Source organism: Eucyclogobius newberryi, unplaced genomic scaffold (assembly GCF_026437365.1).
Source record: "Eucyclogobius newberryi isolate DKJ021-1_F unplaced genomic scaffold, fEucNew1.0.hap1 SCAF_351, whole genome shotgun sequence".
Taxonomy (NCBI): domain Eukaryota; kingdom Metazoa; phylum Chordata; class Actinopteri; order Gobiiformes; family Gobiidae; genus Eucyclogobius; species Eucyclogobius newberryi.
Genome location: NW_027316003.1, coordinates 34,930 through 51,601, shown reverse-complemented (window position 1 = coordinate 51,601; position 16,672 = coordinate 34,930). Strand labels below are relative to the sequence as shown.

The window sequence follows — 16,672 nt, the reverse complement described above, 5'->3', positions numbered from 1 at the left end:
AAGGGACTAGACAAGGAACTGGACAAGGGACTAGACAAGAGGCTGGACAAGGAACTGGACAAGATGCTGGACAAGGGACTGGACAAGAGGCTGGACAAGGAACTGGACAAGGGACTGGACAAGAGGCTGGACAAGGGACTGGACAAGATGCTAGACAAGGGACTGGACAAGGAACTGGACTAGGGACTGGACAAGAGGCTGGACAAGGGACTAGACAAGAGGCTGGACAAGAGGCTGGACAAGGGACTGGACAAGATGCTGGACAAGGGACTGGACAAGGGACTGGACAATAGGCTGGACAAGGGACTGGACAATAGGCTGGACAAGGGACTGGACAAGGGACTGGACAAGAGGCTGGACAAGGAACTGGACAAGATGCTGGACAAGGGACTGGACAAGGGACTGGACAAGAGGCTGGACAAGAGGCTGGACAAGGGACTGGACAAGAGGCTGGACAAGGAACTGGACAAGGGACTGGACAAGAGGCTGGACAAGGAACTGGACAAGAGGCTGGACAAGGGACTGGACAAGGGACTAGACAAGGAACTGGACAAGGGACTGGACAAGGGACTGGACAAGGGACTGGACAAGGAACTGGACTAGGGACTGGACAAGGGACTGGACAAGAGGCTGGACAAGGGACTAGACAAGAGGCTGGACAAGAGGCTGGACAAGGGACTGGACAAGATGCTGGACAAGGGACTGGACAAGGGACTGGACAAGGGACTGGACAATAGGCTGGACAAGGGACTGGACAAGGGACTGGACAAGAGGCTGGACAAGGAACTGGACAAGATGCTGGACAAGGGACTGGACAAGAGGCTGGACAAGAGGCTGGACAAGGGACTGGACAAGAGGCTGGACAAGGAACTGGACAAGGGACTGGACAAGAGGCTGGACAAGGGACTGGACAAGGGACTAGACAAGGAACTGGACAAGGGACTGGACAAGGGACTGGACAAGGAACTGGACTAGGGACTGGACAAGGGACTGGACAAGAGGCTGGACATCTGTGCAGAGAACAACCAGGATCCTGTGGGACGTCCAGACACAGACTGACCCAGAGACCAGAGTCCAGAGTCCAGAGTCCAGAGTCCAGAGTCCAGAGACCAGAGTCCAGAGACCAGAGTCCAGAGACCAGAGTCCAGAGTCCAGAGACCAGAGTCCAGAGACCAGAGTCCAGAGACCAGACTCCAGAGACCAGAGTCCAGAGTCCAGAGTCCAGAGACCAGACTCCAGAGACCAGAGTCCAGAGACCAGACTCCAGAGACCAGAGACCAGAGTCCAGAGTCCAGAGACCAGAGACCAGAGTCCAGAGTCCAGAGTCCAGAGTCCAGAGTCCAGAGTCCAGAGTCCAGAGACCAGAGTCCAGAGACCAGAGTCCAGAGTCCAGAGTCCAGAGTCCAGAGTCCAGAGACCAGAGACCAGAGACCAGAGACCAGAGACCAGAGTCCAGAGACCAGAGTCCAGAGTCCAGAGTCCAGAGTCCAGAGACCAGAGACCAGAGTCCAGAGTCCAGAGACCAGAGTCCAGAGACCAGAGTCCAGAGTCCAGAGTCCAGAGTCCAGAGTCCAGAGTCCAGAGACCAGAGACCAGAGACCAGAGACCAGAGTCCAGAGTCCAGAGTCCAGAGTCCAGAGTCCAGAGACCAGAGTCCAGAGACCAGAGTCCAGAGTCCAGAGTCCAGAGTCCAGAGTCCAGAGACCAGAGTCCAGAGACCAGAGTCCAGAGTCCAGAGTCCAGAGTCCAGAGACCAGAGACCAGAGACCAGAGACCAGAGTCCAGAGTCCAGAGTCCAGAGTCCAGAGTCCAGAGACCAGAGACCAGAGTCCAGAGTCCAGAGTCCAGAGTCCAGAGTCCAGAGACCAGAGTCCAGAGACCAGAGTCCAGAGTCCAGAGTCCAGAGTCCAGAGTCCAGAGACCAGAGTCCAGAGACCAGAGACCAGAGACCAGAGACCAGAGTCCAGAGTCCAGAGTCCAGAGTCCAGAGTCCAGAGTCCAGAGACCAGAGTCCAGAGTCCAGAGTCCAGAGTCCAGAGTCCAGAGACCAGAGTCCAGAGACCAGAGACCAGAGTCCAGAGAAAACGTGCTGTTCATTCATCACAAACATTTATTATACTTAAAAATATTAAATAAGAAGCACAAAAGCCAGTTTGAGTTTTTATTTCTCTCTTTTATTCATATTTCTTGATGAAAGTGCAAAAATGATGCCAAACGCACTTACGCTGCAGCGGCTCCAGAAAAACATGGATTTATAACTTTTCTCCAAAAAAATGTGGAAGAAATACAACGTAAGGCACAAAAAGTCACAGGTTCCCTTTGACACCAACTGGTTTAGTCCTTTAGTCCTGGTTTAGTCCTTTAGTCCTGGTTTAGTCCTGGTTTAGTCCTTTAGTCCTGGTTTAGTCCTGGTTCAGACCTGCTTTAGTGCTTTAGTCCTGCTTTAGTCCTGCTTTAGTCCTGCTTTAGTGCTTTAGTCCTGCTTTAGTCCTGCTTTAGTCCTGCTTTAGTGCTTTAGTCCTGCTTTAGTCCTGCTTTAGTCCTGCTTTAGTCCTGCTTTAGTCCTGCTTTAGTCCTGCTTTAGTGCTTTAGTCCTGCTTTAGTCCTGCTTTAGTCCTGCTTTAGTGCTTTAGTCCTGCTTTAGTCCTGCTTTAGTCCTGCTTTAGTCCTGCTTTAGTCCTGCTTTAGTCCTGCTTTAGTGCTTTAGTCCTGCTTTAGTGCTTTAGTCCTGCTTTAGTCCTGCTTTAGTCCTGGTTTAGTCCTGGTTTAGTCCTGGTTTAGTCTGGATAGAGGAAGGGCATCAAGTTTAAACCAAACTTTACAAATCCTTTCAAAACAAAAGCTTCTCTTGTTTCAGAATTTAAATGTTTTTGTAATTTAGTTTTGTTTTTGAAAACGACATTTGTAAAAACACAAAGTGAAGCACAAAAAGTGGTAAAAACGAAACATTTCAATATAAAAAACATAAAACATCAAATAAAACATAAATAAACATGAAAAGGCCACGATTTTACTGCATTTGACCAAAAACACGAGAGAATTTCGTTTTCTCCTCAAAAGGTGGAAGAAAAGAACAAAAAAGAGGTTTTGAGTCGTTCTGTTAAATATGTTCAATAAAACAATAAAAATCTGAATTAACTTTGGAAAAAGTCACTTTTGACGTATGAAATGTAAACTTTAAAATACATAAATTACATCAAATAAATAAAAGTGTCACAAACGAAAAAACAAGAATGTCAAAGTTAGAAAAAGGGGAAGACAATTTAGAGATATTTTAGTCACAAACATTTGATCGTTTTTTTTCAAATTTGGTCGTAAAAAACTGATTTCACATTTTCTCTTTTAGTTTAAGAAAAGTTAAAGTTGAACCTTGAAAACATTTGTGGATTTTATTTTATGCTGAATTTAATCATCTCGTCAGCTGCTCATTTGCATATTATATTATTATACAAATTAGACCTGGTTTAGTCCTGGTTTAGACCTGTTTAGTCCTGGTTTAGTCCTGGTTTAGTCCTGGTTTAGACCTGGTTTAGACCTGTTTAGTCCTGGTTTAGTCCTGGTTTAGACCTGGTTTAGACCTGGTTTAGTCCTGGTTTAGTCCAGGTTTAGTCCTGGTTTAGTCCTGGTTTAGACCTGTTTAGTCCTGGTTTAGTCCTGGTTTAGACCTGGTTTAGACCTGGTTTAGACCTGTTTAGTCCTGGTTTAGTCCTGGTTTAGACCTGGTTTAGACCTGGTTTAGTCCTGGTTTAGTCCTGGTTTAGTCCTGGTTTAGTCCTGGTTTAGTCCTGGTTTAGACCTGTTTAGTCCTGGTTTAGTCCTGGTTTAGACCTGGTTTAGACCTGGTTTAGTCCAGGTTTAGTCCTGGTTTAGACCTGGTTTAGTCCTGGTTTAGTCCTGGTTTAGTCCTGGTTTAGTCCTGGTTTAGTCCTGGTTTAGACCTGGTTTAGACCTGGTTTAGTCCAGGTTTAGTCCAGGTTTAGTCCAGGTTTAGTCCTGGTTTAGTCCTGGTTTAGACTGTTGCGTGGCGCGGGCCCTTCAATGCCGCTTGCTGGTTTTATAGTGGTAATAACAGTGTTATTAAGTAGATACTGATTGGAACCTTCTCCGAACATGAATAAGACATGATTAAGATCATTAACATATTTAAACATATGCAAATGAGCAGCTCTCAGTGAAATAAAGAGTTAGTGAGAGTTTCATGAGAAGATCATGTTCTTCTGCGACAAACGTGGAAGATTCTGGATTCAGCCGAAGTCAAAACCGTTGTTTTTGTGCGTTAACGGAAGAAACGGGATGAGGTTTGGTCGTGTGGTGTGGAGGCCTCTGAGGGCCTCCAGGGCCTTCAAGGGGACCTTCAGGAGGACCTTCAGGAGGACCTTCAGGAGGACCTTCAGGAGGACCATCACGAGGAGCTTCAGGAGGACCTTCAGGAGGACCTTCAGGAGGACCATCACGAGGAGCTTCAGGAGGACCTTCAGGAGGACCTTCAGGAGGACCATCACGAGGAGCTTCAGGAGGACCTTCAGGAGGACCTTCAGGAGGACCATCACGAGGAGCTTCAGGAGGACCTTCAGGAGGACCTTCAGGAGGACCTTCACGAGTCAGGAGGACCTTCAGGAGGACCTTCAGGAGGACCTTCAGGAGGAACTTCACTAGTCAGGAGGACCTTCAGGAGGACCTTCAGGAGGACCTTCACCTCTGTCTGCTGCGGGACATGAAGAGCAGGACCTTGCGCAGCCCCGAGAGCCGGTCCTTGAGCGACGTGAGGGCGAGGAACGGCAGCTGGGCGCGGCCCTCGAGCGGGAGAACGGCCAGGAGCCACCAGCACCAGGACGGGCCGTTTGGACTCGTCTGCAGAGACAAACCAAGTGTTAGAGACGCTCTGCTCCAAACATCTGGCTGAGGAGCTCCTCTGACTCATGTCTGACCTGAATCTCCAGCTCTTTGGGAGGCATTGGTCCAAAGTGTCCCTCGATCCGCTCTTTCTGCTCCAGCTTCAGGGAGTTGACCCAGACCACGCCCAGATCGTAGACCAAGTCATGGAGCTTCTGCAGCTCCAGCTCTGCAGCGCCCTCTACCTGCAGAAGACAGAGAGACCTGCTTTAGACCTGGTTTAGTCCTGGTTTAGTCCTGGTTTAGTCCTGGTTTAGACCTGGTTTAGTCCTGGTTTAGACCTGGTTTAGTCCTGGTTTAGTCCTGGTTTAGTCCTGGTTAGTCCTGGTTTAGACCTGGTTTAGACCTGGTTTAGTCCTGGTTAGTCCTGGTTTAGACCTGGTTTAGACCTGGTTTAGACCTGGTTAGTCCTGGTTAGTCCTGGTTTAGTCCTGGTTTAGACCTGGTTTAGACCTGGTTTAGTCCTGGTTAGTCCTGGTTAGTCCTGGTTTAGTCCTGGTTTAGTCCTGGTTTAGTCCTGGTTAGTCCTGGTTTAGTCCTGGTTAGTCCTGGTTTAGTCCTGGTTTAGTCCTGGTTTAGTCCTGGTTAGTCCTGGTTTAGACCTGGTTTAGTCCAGTCCGGGGCCAGTACCTTGAGGTCCTCCAGGTACTCGATGTCGGCCGTGTTGTAGCCGTCCCGCTCGCGGTGCTGGACGACTCTGAAGCGTCTCATGCCGACGGTGTTCACCACCGAGCGCCCGTCCGAGAAGAACTTCACGTCCCGGATCTCCAGAAGACACCCGAAGTCTGCGAACCTGCGGAGGACGAGAGGGAAGACGTGAGGATCGAGCGGGTGAGGCGGGGCTGTGCGGTTGCCCGCGGCGACGCACCCCTTGAGCTTGTCCTCCAGGCACATCCCGAAGCGGTTGGTCCCGGTCTCCATGCAGCGCCGGATCATGAGCCTGTAGCACGGCTCGAAGATGTGCAGCGGACACGGCACGGTGGGGAACGCCATGGTGCACACGAAGATCGGCACGCTCCTGTTCAAGCTGAGGAGAGAGGAACACCTGCTCAGAACCTGCTCAGGACCCGCTCAGGACCCGCTCAGGACCCGCTCAGGACCTGCTCAGGACCCGCTCAGAACCCGCTCAGTGTCTTACTTGGAGAGCTCGTCCATCTCCTCCTGGTGGATCTTCTGCCGCTCCGTGAGTTCTGAGGGCAGATGTTTGGAGATGAGTTCCTCCATCAGAAGCGTCCGGCTGAACTGTCTCTGCTCCAGGAACTGAGGAGGAACCAGAGGAACACGGGGTTAAAATGAGGAAACGCGAGGAGCGGTGAGGAGGAACCAGAGGAACCAGAGGAACCAGAGGAACCAGAGGAACACGGGGTTAAAAGGAGGAAACAGGAGGAACAGTCAGGGCTCAGCACCTCGGACAGCTCCTCCTTGCACAGTGGACACTTGGGGTTGTGGTCCAGACATCTCTCCAGACACTGCAGACAGAAGGTGTGGCCACAGGGCGTGGTCACCGGCTCTAAGAACAACCTGAGAGGAGAAAAGAACAAGAGGCTGTTTTAGTCTCCACGCCTGGAAAAGAACTAAAAAGTGGAGACGTTTGGGACAAAAGGACAAAAGGACTGACCTCATGCACAAAGAACACTCCACGTCCATCAAGTCTAACGTCCCCGAGGCCTCTGGACCTGGACTCACTGTGGACCAGAGAGAAGACACGTGAACACAGGGTTTAGTCCTGGTTTAGTCCTGGTTTAGTCCTGTTTTAGTCCTGGTTTAGTCCTGGTTTAGACCTGGTTTAGTCCCGTTTTAGACCTGGTTTAGTCCTGGTTTAGTCTTTTCTTACCTGTCTTCGCTCTCTTCTTCTCCTCTGTTTCCTCGTCTTCTGTGTCTGAACAGCGGCGTTTACGTTTGAGAAGCCCCGCCTCCACGTGACCCGTGACCTTTGACCTGTCCGACCTCCCAGGACACGCCCACAGGTCTGCGGAGTCGCCCTGACACGGATCAGGAAGAAGCAGAGTTAGTTCTTTCTGTTCAGGAGGAACCTGAGGAACATGAGGAACCTAAGGAACCTGAGGAACATGAGGAACCTGAGGAACATGTGGAACCTGAGGAACCTGAGGAACATGAGGAACCTGAGGAACATGTGGAACCTGAGGAACCTGAGGAACATGAGGAACGTGAGGAACCTGAGGAACATGTGGAACCTGAGGAACATGAGGAACCTGAGGAACCTGAGGAACATGAGGAACATGAGGAACCTAAGGAACCTGAGGAACATGAGGAACCTGAGGAACATGTGGAACCTGAGGAACATGAGGAACCTGAGGAACCTGAGGAACCTGAGGAACATGTGGAACCTGAGGAACCTGAGGAACATGAGGAACCTGAGGAACCTGAGGAACCTGAGGAACATGAGGAACCTGAGGAACCTGAGGAACATGTGGAACCTGAGGAACATGAGGAACCTGATGAACATGAGGAACCTAAGGAACCTGAGGAACATGAGGAACCTGAGGAACATGTGGAACCTGAGGAACCTGAGGAACCTGAGGAACATGTGGAACCTGAGGAACTTGAGGAACATGAGGAACCTGAGGAACCTGAGGAACCTGAGGAACATGAGGAACCTGAGGAACCTGAGGAACCTGAGGAACATGTGGAACCTGAGGAACATGAGGAACCTGAGGAACATGAGGAACCTAAGGAACCTGAGGAACATGAGGAACCTGAGGAACCTGAGGAACATGTGGAACCTGAGGAACCTGAGGAACATGAGGAACCTGAGGAACCTGAGGAACATGAGGAACCTGAGGAACCTGAGGAACATGTGGAACCTGAGGAACCTGAGGAACCTGAGGAACATGTGGAACCTGAGGAACCTGAGGAACCTGAGGAACATGAGGAACCTGAGGAACCTGAGGAACCTGAGGAACATGAGGAACCTGAGGAACCTGAGGAACCTGAGGAACATGAGGAACCTGAGGAACCTGAGGAACATGTGGAACCTGAGGAACCTGAGGAACCTGAGGAACCTGAGGAACATGAGGAACCTGAGGAACCTGAGGAACATGAGGAACCTGAGGAACCTGAGGAACATGAGGAACCTGAGGAACCTGAGGAACCTGAGGAACATGAGGAACCTGAGGAACCTGGAGCTGGCCTCACCTGGAGCAGAGCGGTGGAGTTCTTCAGGAGAGTTCTGGAGGTCAGAGTCCCACTGTGGTCCAGAACCTGGTCTGAGACTGGAGCCAGGATCTCACTGAGGAGCTGAAGAGGACACAGAGTCAGGACTAAACCAGGACTAAACCAGGACTAAACCAGGACTAAACCAGGTCTAAACCAGGACTAAACCAGGACTAAACCAGGACTAAACCAGGACTAAACCAGGTCTAAACCAGGACTAAACCAGGACTAAACAGGACTAAACCAGGACTAAACCAGGACTAAATAGGACTAAACAGGACTAAACCAGGACTAAACAGGACTAAACAGGACTAAACCAGGACTAAACCAGGACTAAAGCAGGACTAAATAGGACTAAATAGGACTAAACAGGACTAAACCAGGACTAAACCAGGACTAAATAGGACTAAACAGGACTAAATAGGACTAAACAGGACTAAACCAGGACTAAAGCAGGACTAAATAGGACTAAACAGGACTAAACCAGGACTAAACCAGGACTAAACCGGACTAAACCAGGACTAAACAGGACTAAATAGGACTAAACAGGACTAAACCAGGACTAAACAGGACTAAATAGGACTAAACAGGACTAAACAGGACTAAACAGGACTAAACCAGGACTAAACCAGGACTAAACCAGGACTAAACCGGACTAAACCAGGACTAAACCAGGACTAAACAGGACTAAACAGGACTAAACAGGACTAAACAGGACTAAACCAGGACTAAACCAGGACTAAACAGGACTAAACAGGACTAAACAGGACTAAACCAGGACTAAACCAGGACTAAACCAGGACTAAACAGGACTAAACCAGGACTAAACCAGGTCTAAACCAGGACTAAACAGGACTAAACAGGACTAAACCAGGACTAAACAGGACTAAACAGGACTAAACAGGACTAAACAGGACTAAACCAGGACTAAACCAGGACTAAACCAGGACTAAACCAGGTCTAAACCAGGACTAAACCAGGACTAAACAGGACTAAACCAGGACTAAACCAGGTCTAAACCAGGACTAAACAGGACTAAACAGGACTAAACCAGGACTAAACAGGACTAAACAGGACTAAACCAGGACTAAACAGGACTAAACAGGACTAAACCAGGACTAAACAGGACTAAACCAGGACTAAACAGGTGTGTACCTTCTGGGCCTCGGTTCGGGCTGCTCCACATTCAGGTTCCAGACTGAGGCAGGTCAGATATTCTTCTAAAGCTTCTTCAGAACGACCGAGAGACACGAGAACCTGAGCCTTCCTCATGTGACCCTGAAACACACAGAGACATGAGCCACCGCAGGAACTAAAGGTTCTCACACACGGGGACTAAAGGTTCTCACACAGGGGACTAAAGGTTCTCACACAGGGGACTAAAGGTTCTCACACACGGGGACTAAAGGTTCTCACACAGGGGACTAAAGGTTCTCACACAGGGGACTAAAGGTTCTCACACAGGGGACTAAAGGTTCTCACACAGGGGACTAAAGGTTCTCACACAGGGGACTAAAGGTTCTCACACACAGGGACTAAAGGTTCTCACACACAGGGACTAAAGGTTCAGACATGGGGACTGGGGACTAAAGGTTCTCAGACAGGGGGACTGGGGACTAAAGGTTCTCAGACAGGGGGACTGGGGACTAAAGGTTCTCAGACACGGGGACTAAAGGTTCTCAGACACATGGACTAAAGGTTCTAAGACACATGGACTAAAGGTTCTCAGAGACAGGGACTAAAGGTTCTCAGACACAGGGACTAAAGGTTCTCACACAGGGGACTAAAGGTTCTCACACAGGGGACTAAAGGTTCTCACACAGGGGACTAAAGGTTCTCACACAGGGGACTAAAGGTTCTCACACAGGGGACTAAAGGTTCTCACACAGGGGACTAAAGGTTCTCACACAGGGGACTAAAGGTTCTCACACACAGGGACTAAAGGTTCTCACACACAGGGACTAAAGGTTCAGACATGGGGACTGGGGACTAAAGGTTTTCAGACAGGGGGACTGGGGACAAAAAATTCTCAGACACAGGGACTAAAGGTTCTCAGACAGGGGGACTGGGGACTAAAGGTTCTCAGACAGGGGGACTGGGGACTAAAGGTTCTCAGACACGGGGACTAAAGGTTCTCAGACACATGGACTAAAGGTTCTCAGACACAGGGACTAAAGGTTCTCAGACACATGGACTAAAGGTTCTCAGAGACAGGGACTAAAGGTTCTCAGACACAGGGACTAAAGGTTCTCAGAGACAGGGACTAAAGGTTCTCAGACACAGGGACTAAAGGTTCTCAGACACAGGGACTAAAGGTTCTCAGACACATGGACTAAAGGTTCTCAGAGACAGGGACTAAAGGTTCTCAGACACAGGGACTAAAGGTTCTCAGAGACAGGGACTAAAGGTTCTCAGACACAGGGACTAAAGGTTCTCAGAGACAGGGACTAAAGGTTCTCAGACACATGGACTAAAGGTTCTCAGAGACAGGGACTAAAGGTTCTCAGACACAGGGACTAAAGGTTCTCAGAGACAGGGACTAAAGGTTCTCAGACACAGGGACTAAAGGTTCTCAGAGACAGGGACTAAAGGTTCTCAGACACAGGGACTAAAGGTTTTCAGACACAGGGACTAAAGGTTCTCAGACACAGGGACTAAAGGTTCTCACACACGGGGACTAAAGGTTCTCACACATGGGGACTAAAGGTTCTCACACACGGGGACTAAAGGTTCTCACACACAGGGACTAAAGGTTCTCACAAATGGGGACTAAAGGTTCTCACACACGGGGACTAAAGGTTCTCACACACGGGGACTGGTACCTTTGGCCACTGAGGTTTGAGGGCGACGGCCATGTGGGCGTCGCTCAGAGCCTGGTCCAGGTGTTTCAGCGCCGAGTGAATCTGAGAGCGATTATTGAAGAGGAGGTGGTCCCCAGGAGCTGCAGACAGGAACCAGGGTTAGACCAGGAACCAGGATTAGACCAGGAACCAGGGACTAGACCAGGGACCAGGGTTAGACCAGGAACCAGGGACTAGACCAGGGACCAGGGTTAGACCAGGAACCAGGGACTAGACCAGGGACCAGGGTTAGACCAGGAACCAGGGACTAGACCAGGGACCAGGGTTAGACCAGGAACCAGGGTTAGACCAGGGTTAAGGTGTGTAAAGGTGTATAAAGCGTGCTAAGCGTGCTAAGCGTGCTAAGCGGCCCCTCACCGTTCAGGATGGCCTGCTTGTACTTCTGCAGCGCTTCGTCCGGCCTCTTCTGGCCGTACAGAGCGTTGCCCTCTCTGCGCAGTCGCCCGGCGCGCTGCAGCTCCGGGTACAGTTTGGCGAGCGCCGCCGACAGCATCACGTTGACCCGGTGGGCGTCGCCGGGCCCCGCCTCCCGCCCGCACTGGCGACACTGCAGGGGGCGCTCTCGCTCCAGGCACTTCTTACAACAGCTGTGTCCGCACGGGAGAGTCGCCGGCTCAAACAGGAAGCTGAGGCAGAGGCGGCACGAGACGGAAGAGCCGGAAGAGCCGGGGGCCGCCGAGGGTCTGGGGCCCTGGAGGGGGGGGCAGTGAGTCAGATGCCCTCCCAGACATGTGTGTGCACGTGTCACAATGTCACAGTGTCTTCCATTATTGAGAGAGGAAACCTCCCCATGTTATGTTATATTATATTAAATTATATTATATTAAATTATATTATATTATATTAAATTATATTATATTAAATTATATTATATTAAATTATATTATATTATATTATATTAAATTATATTATATTAAATTATATAAAATTATATTATATTATATTATATTAAATTATATTATATTATATTAAATTGTACTATATTAAATAAAATTATATTATATCATAATATAAAATTATATTATATTATATTATATAAAATTATATTATATTATATTAAATTAAATTGAATTAAATTAACTTATATTAAATTATATTATATTATATTAAATTGTATTAAATTGTATTTTATTATATTATATTAAATGATATTATATTATATAATATTATTGACACACAACAAAGCAAAAGTAAAACCTTTATTTTCTTACTGTTCAAACCTAAACTTTTTGGACACTTTTTGTGTCTAAAATCGTCACGATTAAAAGTTGTTGTGGATTTATTGAGTTTGTGATTTGTCAGTTATAATACATGTGATTTTATTTGTATTATATTCATATTTAAAGTGTTTTGTAAGTGTAAAAATAACTTGTGATTGGATAAAACAAGACTAAACCGAGAGTAAACTGGGACTAAACCGGGACTAAACCGGGACTAAACCGGGACTAAACGGAGAGTAAACCGGGACTAAACCGGGACTAAACCGGGACTAAACGGAGAATAAACCGGGACTAAACCGGGACTAAACGGACCAAATTAAACTGGGCTCAAACAATAATAGAAATAATCAGGTAAAACAGATTCAAATCCTTTTGAGATGGAGTTTTAAAACTCTTTAGTGACGGTGCGAGTTATAATATATATATAAGATAAAATAATGCTTTATTGTCCACTTGAACTGTTTAGATGATTCAAATGGACGCTTTTCACATCAAGTTTGTGCAGTTTGAGGTTAAACAAAGAAAAAGTGAAGTTCCATCTCAACATTTGCAGAAGAAAAGATCAAAGTCTTGAAGCTGTTTTTGAGACACTTTTGTCACAGAATCCCCTTTAACCCCGTCATGACGTCACCGCGCCTCACCTGAGCCCGGATGCCCTCCCGCAGACACTCCACGAGCCGGTCGAGCTGCGCGGGCTGGAGCCGCTCAGCCTCCGCCGCGCGCCGGTAAACGCCGAAGGCTTCCGTGAACTTCCCGGCGAAGGCGAGCGCGTCCGCCCGCCGCACCGTGAGCTCGCGGCGGCCGCGCGCGTCCCGGGCGCCCGCCGCCTCGCACTCGTAGATCTCCGCCGCCAAGTCAAAGTTCTGCGCCTGGAACGCGTCCGCGGCGAGCTGCAGCATCACGGCGCTCTCCGCCTCCATCACCGGAGCTTTTTAACGGTTACGACAGACGGTTGTGTCGTAACGCGGCATTTCTGTCCCCGAGCCTTTAGTGCGGGTTTAGTCCTGGTTTAGTCCTGGTTAAGTCCTGCTTTAGAGCTGGTTTAGTCCTGCTTTAGAGCTGGTTTAGTCCTGGTTTAGAGCTGGTTTAGTCCTGCTTTAGTCCTGGTTTAGTCCTGGTTTAGTCCTGGTTTAGAGCTGGTTTAGTCCTGCTTTAGTCCTGGTTTAGTCCTGGTTTAGTCCTGGTTTAGAGCTGGTTTAGTCCTGCTTTAGTCCTGGTTTAGACCTGGTTTAGAGCTGGTTTAGTCCTGCTTTAGTCCTGGTTTAGAGCTGGTTTAGTCCTGGTTTAGAGCTGGTTTAGTCCTGCTTTAGTCCTGGTTTAGTCCTGGTTTAGAGCTGGTTTAGAGCTGGTTTAGTCCTGGTTTAGAGCTGGTTTAGTCCTGCTTTAGTCCTGCTTTAGTCCTGGTTTAGACCTGGTTTAGAGCTGGTTTAGTCCTGGTTTAGACCTGGTTTAGTCCTGCTTTAGTCCTGCTTTAGAGCTGGTTTAGTCCTGGTTTAGTCCTGGTTTAGTCCTGGTTTAGAGCTGGTTTAGTCCTGGTTTAGAGCTGGTTTAGTCCTGGTTTAGAGCTGGTTTAGTCCTGCTTTAGTCCTGCTTTAGTCCTGGTTTAGTCCTGGTTTAGTCCTGGTTTAGTCCTGGTTTAGAGCTGGTTTAGTCCTGGTTTAGAGCTGGTTTAGTCCTGGTTTAGAGCTGGTTTAGTCCTGCTTTAGTCCTGCTTTAGTCCTGGTTTAGTCCTGCTTTAGAGCTGGTTTAGTCCTGGTTTAGAGCTGGTTTAGTCCTGCTTTAGTCCTGGTTTAGTCCTGGTTTAGTCCTGGTTTAGAGCTGGTTTAGTCCTGCTTTAGTCCTGGTTTAGTCCTGGTTTAGTCCTGGTTTAGAGCTGGTTTAGTCCTGCTTTAGTCCTGGTTTAGACCTGGTTTAGAGCTGGTTTAGTCCTGCTTTAGTCCTGGTTTAGAGCTGGTTTAGTCCTGGTTTAGAGCTGGTTTAGTCCTGCTTTAGTCCTGGTTTAGTCCTGGTTTAGAGCTGGTTTAGAGCTGGTTTAGTCCTGGTTTAGAGCTGGTTTAGTCCTGCTTTAGTCCTGCTTTAGTCCTGGTTTAGACCTGGTTTAGAGCTGGTTTAGTCCTGGTTTAGACCTGGTTTAGTCCTGCTTTAGTCCTGCTTTAGAGCTGGTTTAGTCCTGGTTTAGTCCTGGTTTAGTCCTGGTTTAGAGCTGGTTTAGTCCTGGTTTAGAGCTGGTTTAGTCCTGGTTTAGACCTGGTTTAGTCCTGGTTTAGTCCTGGTTTAGAGCTGGTTTAGTCCTGGTTTAGAGCTGGTTTAGTCCTGGTTTAGAGCTGGTTTAGTCCTGGTTTAGAGCTGGTTTAGTCCTGGTTTAGAGCTGGTTTAGTCCTGCTTTAGTCCTGCTTTAGTCCTGGTTTAGTCCTGCTTTAGTCCCGTGTCTGGACAAACGCTGGACTTGTCCCTCTGACCCTGTCTTGCTGCTTCTGGACGTTGTTCTGAATGAGTCCGCGGAGTTGGAAAAAACGAGTTACGTAAAATCCTCAGCACGTGATCCCGGTCGGCGGCTGTGATTGGTCGGCGGCGCACGCGGTTACAAAACCCTGACGCAGACACGTAACAGTCGCGCGAGTCCAGGGCAACGTTTGACCCACAGAGGCGCGCGCGAGAGCAGATGTAGGTCAACACACTGGACACGCACTGGACACGCACTGGACACGCACTGGACACGCACTGGAAACACTACATGGGCTGGTTATGCAGTTATGGGCTGGTTATGGGCTGGTTATGCAGTCATGGGCTGGTTATGCAGTTATGGGCTGGTTATGGGCTGGTTATGCAGTCATGGGCTGGTTATGGGCTGGTTATGCAGTTATGGGCTGGTTATGGGCTGGTTATGCAGTTATGGGCTGGTTATGGGCTGGTTATGCAGTCATGGGCTGGTTATGGGCTGGTTATGCAGTCATGGGCTGGTTATGGGCTGGTTATGCAGTTATGGGCTGGTTATGGGCTGGTTATGCAGTTATGGGCTGGTTATGGGCTGGTTATGCAGTTATGGGCTGGTTATGGGCTGGTTATGGGCTGGTTATGGGCTGGTTATGGGCTGGTTATGCAGTTATGGGCTGGTTATGGGCTGGTTATGCAGTTATGGGCTGGTTATGGGCTGGTTATGCAGTTATGGGCTGGTTATGGGCTGGTTATCGGCTGGTTATGGGCTGGTTATGCAGTTATGGGCTGGTTATGGGCTGGTTATGCAGTCATGGGCTGGTTATGGGCTGGTTATGCAGTTATGGGCTGGTTATGGGCTGGTTATGCAGTCATGGGCTGGTTATGGGCTGGTTATGCAGTTATGGGCTGGTTATGGGCTGGTTATGCAGTCATGGGCTGGTTATGGGCTGGTTATGCAGTCATGGGCTGGTTATGGGCTGGTTATGCAGTTATGGGCTGGTTATGGGCTGGTTATGCAGTCATGGGCTGGTTATGGGCTGGTTATGCAGTTATGGGCTGGTTATGGGCTGGTTATGCAGTCATGGGCTGGTTATGGGCTGGTTATGCAGTTATGGGCTGGTTATGGGCTGGTTATGCAGTTATGGGCTGGTTATGGGCTGGTTATGCAGTTATGGGCTGGTTATGGGCTGGTTATGGGCTGGTTATGGGCTGGTTATGGGCTGGTTATGCAGTTATGGGCTGGTTATGGGCTGGTTATGCAGTTATGGGCTGGTTATGGGCTGGTTATGCAGTTATGGGCTGGTTATGGGCTGGTTATCGGCTGGTTATGGGCTGGTTATGCAGTTATGGGCTGGTTATGGGCTGGTTATGCAGTCATGGGCTGGTTATGGGCTGGTTATGCAGTTATGGGCTGGTTATGGGCTGGTTATGCAGTTATGGGCTGGTTATGGGCTGGTTATGCAGTTATGGGCTGGTTATGGGCTGGTTATGGGCTGGTTATGCAGTCATGGGCTGGTTATGGGCTGGTTATGCAGTTATGGGCTGGTTATGGGCTGGTTATGCAGTCATGGGCTGGTTAGGCACGTTTTCATAAGGAACATGTTACAAAACACAAACAGGTTTTATAACGTGCGGTTTTCCCCGTCATGAACAGACTTTGTCCATAAAAACACGTTATAAAGGACGATGGACAAACACTGTGAACGTCCTTTTTGAACAAAAGAATTTGAATATCGAGTTTATCATTTACAGTAAAAAATGTGGATTAAAGATCAAATTAAATAAAGTTATGTTGTAATCTTTGAATAAGGCTATGGGTTTAGTCCTGGTTTAGTCCTGGTTTATTCCTGGTTTAGACCTGGTTTAGTCCTGGTTTAGTCCTGGTTTAGACCTGGTTTAGTCCTGGTTTAGTCTTGGTTTAGTCCTGGTTTAGTCCTGGTTTAGTCCTGGTTTAGACCTGGTTTAGTCCTGGTTTAGTCCTGGTTTAGACCTGGTTTAGTCCTGGTTTAGTCTTGGTTTAGTCCTGGTTTAGTCCTGGTTTAGTCTTGGTTTAGTCCTGGTTTAGTCCTGGTTTATTCCTGGTTTAGT

General features: G+C 48.6%; 1 protein-coding gene across 1 annotated transcript; it reads right to left on the bottom strand.

Moving 5' to 3' along the window:
* Positions 1-3,927: 3,927 nt before the first annotated feature.
* Positions 3,928-14,623, bottom strand: LOC140375897 (LON peptidase N-terminal domain and RING finger protein 3-like). The gene is made up of 14 exons (XM_072461943.1): positions 12,790-14,623; positions 11,286-11,619; positions 10,890-11,008; positions 9,223-9,345; positions 8,050-8,151; positions 6,728-6,875; positions 6,512-6,578; positions 6,300-6,414; positions 6,032-6,153; positions 5,762-5,920; positions 5,524-5,686; positions 4,929-5,078; positions 4,679-4,851; positions 3,928-4,592 (listed from the first exon to the last, which is right to left on the bottom strand). Exons 1-13 carry the CDS (start codon positions 13,066-13,068, stop codon positions 4,693-4,695), a joined length of 2,040 nt encoding a protein of 679 aa, XP_072318044.1. The 5' UTR covers positions 13,069-14,623; the 3' UTR covers positions 3,928-4,592; positions 4,679-4,692.
* Positions 14,624-16,672: the final 2,049 nt, after the last annotated feature.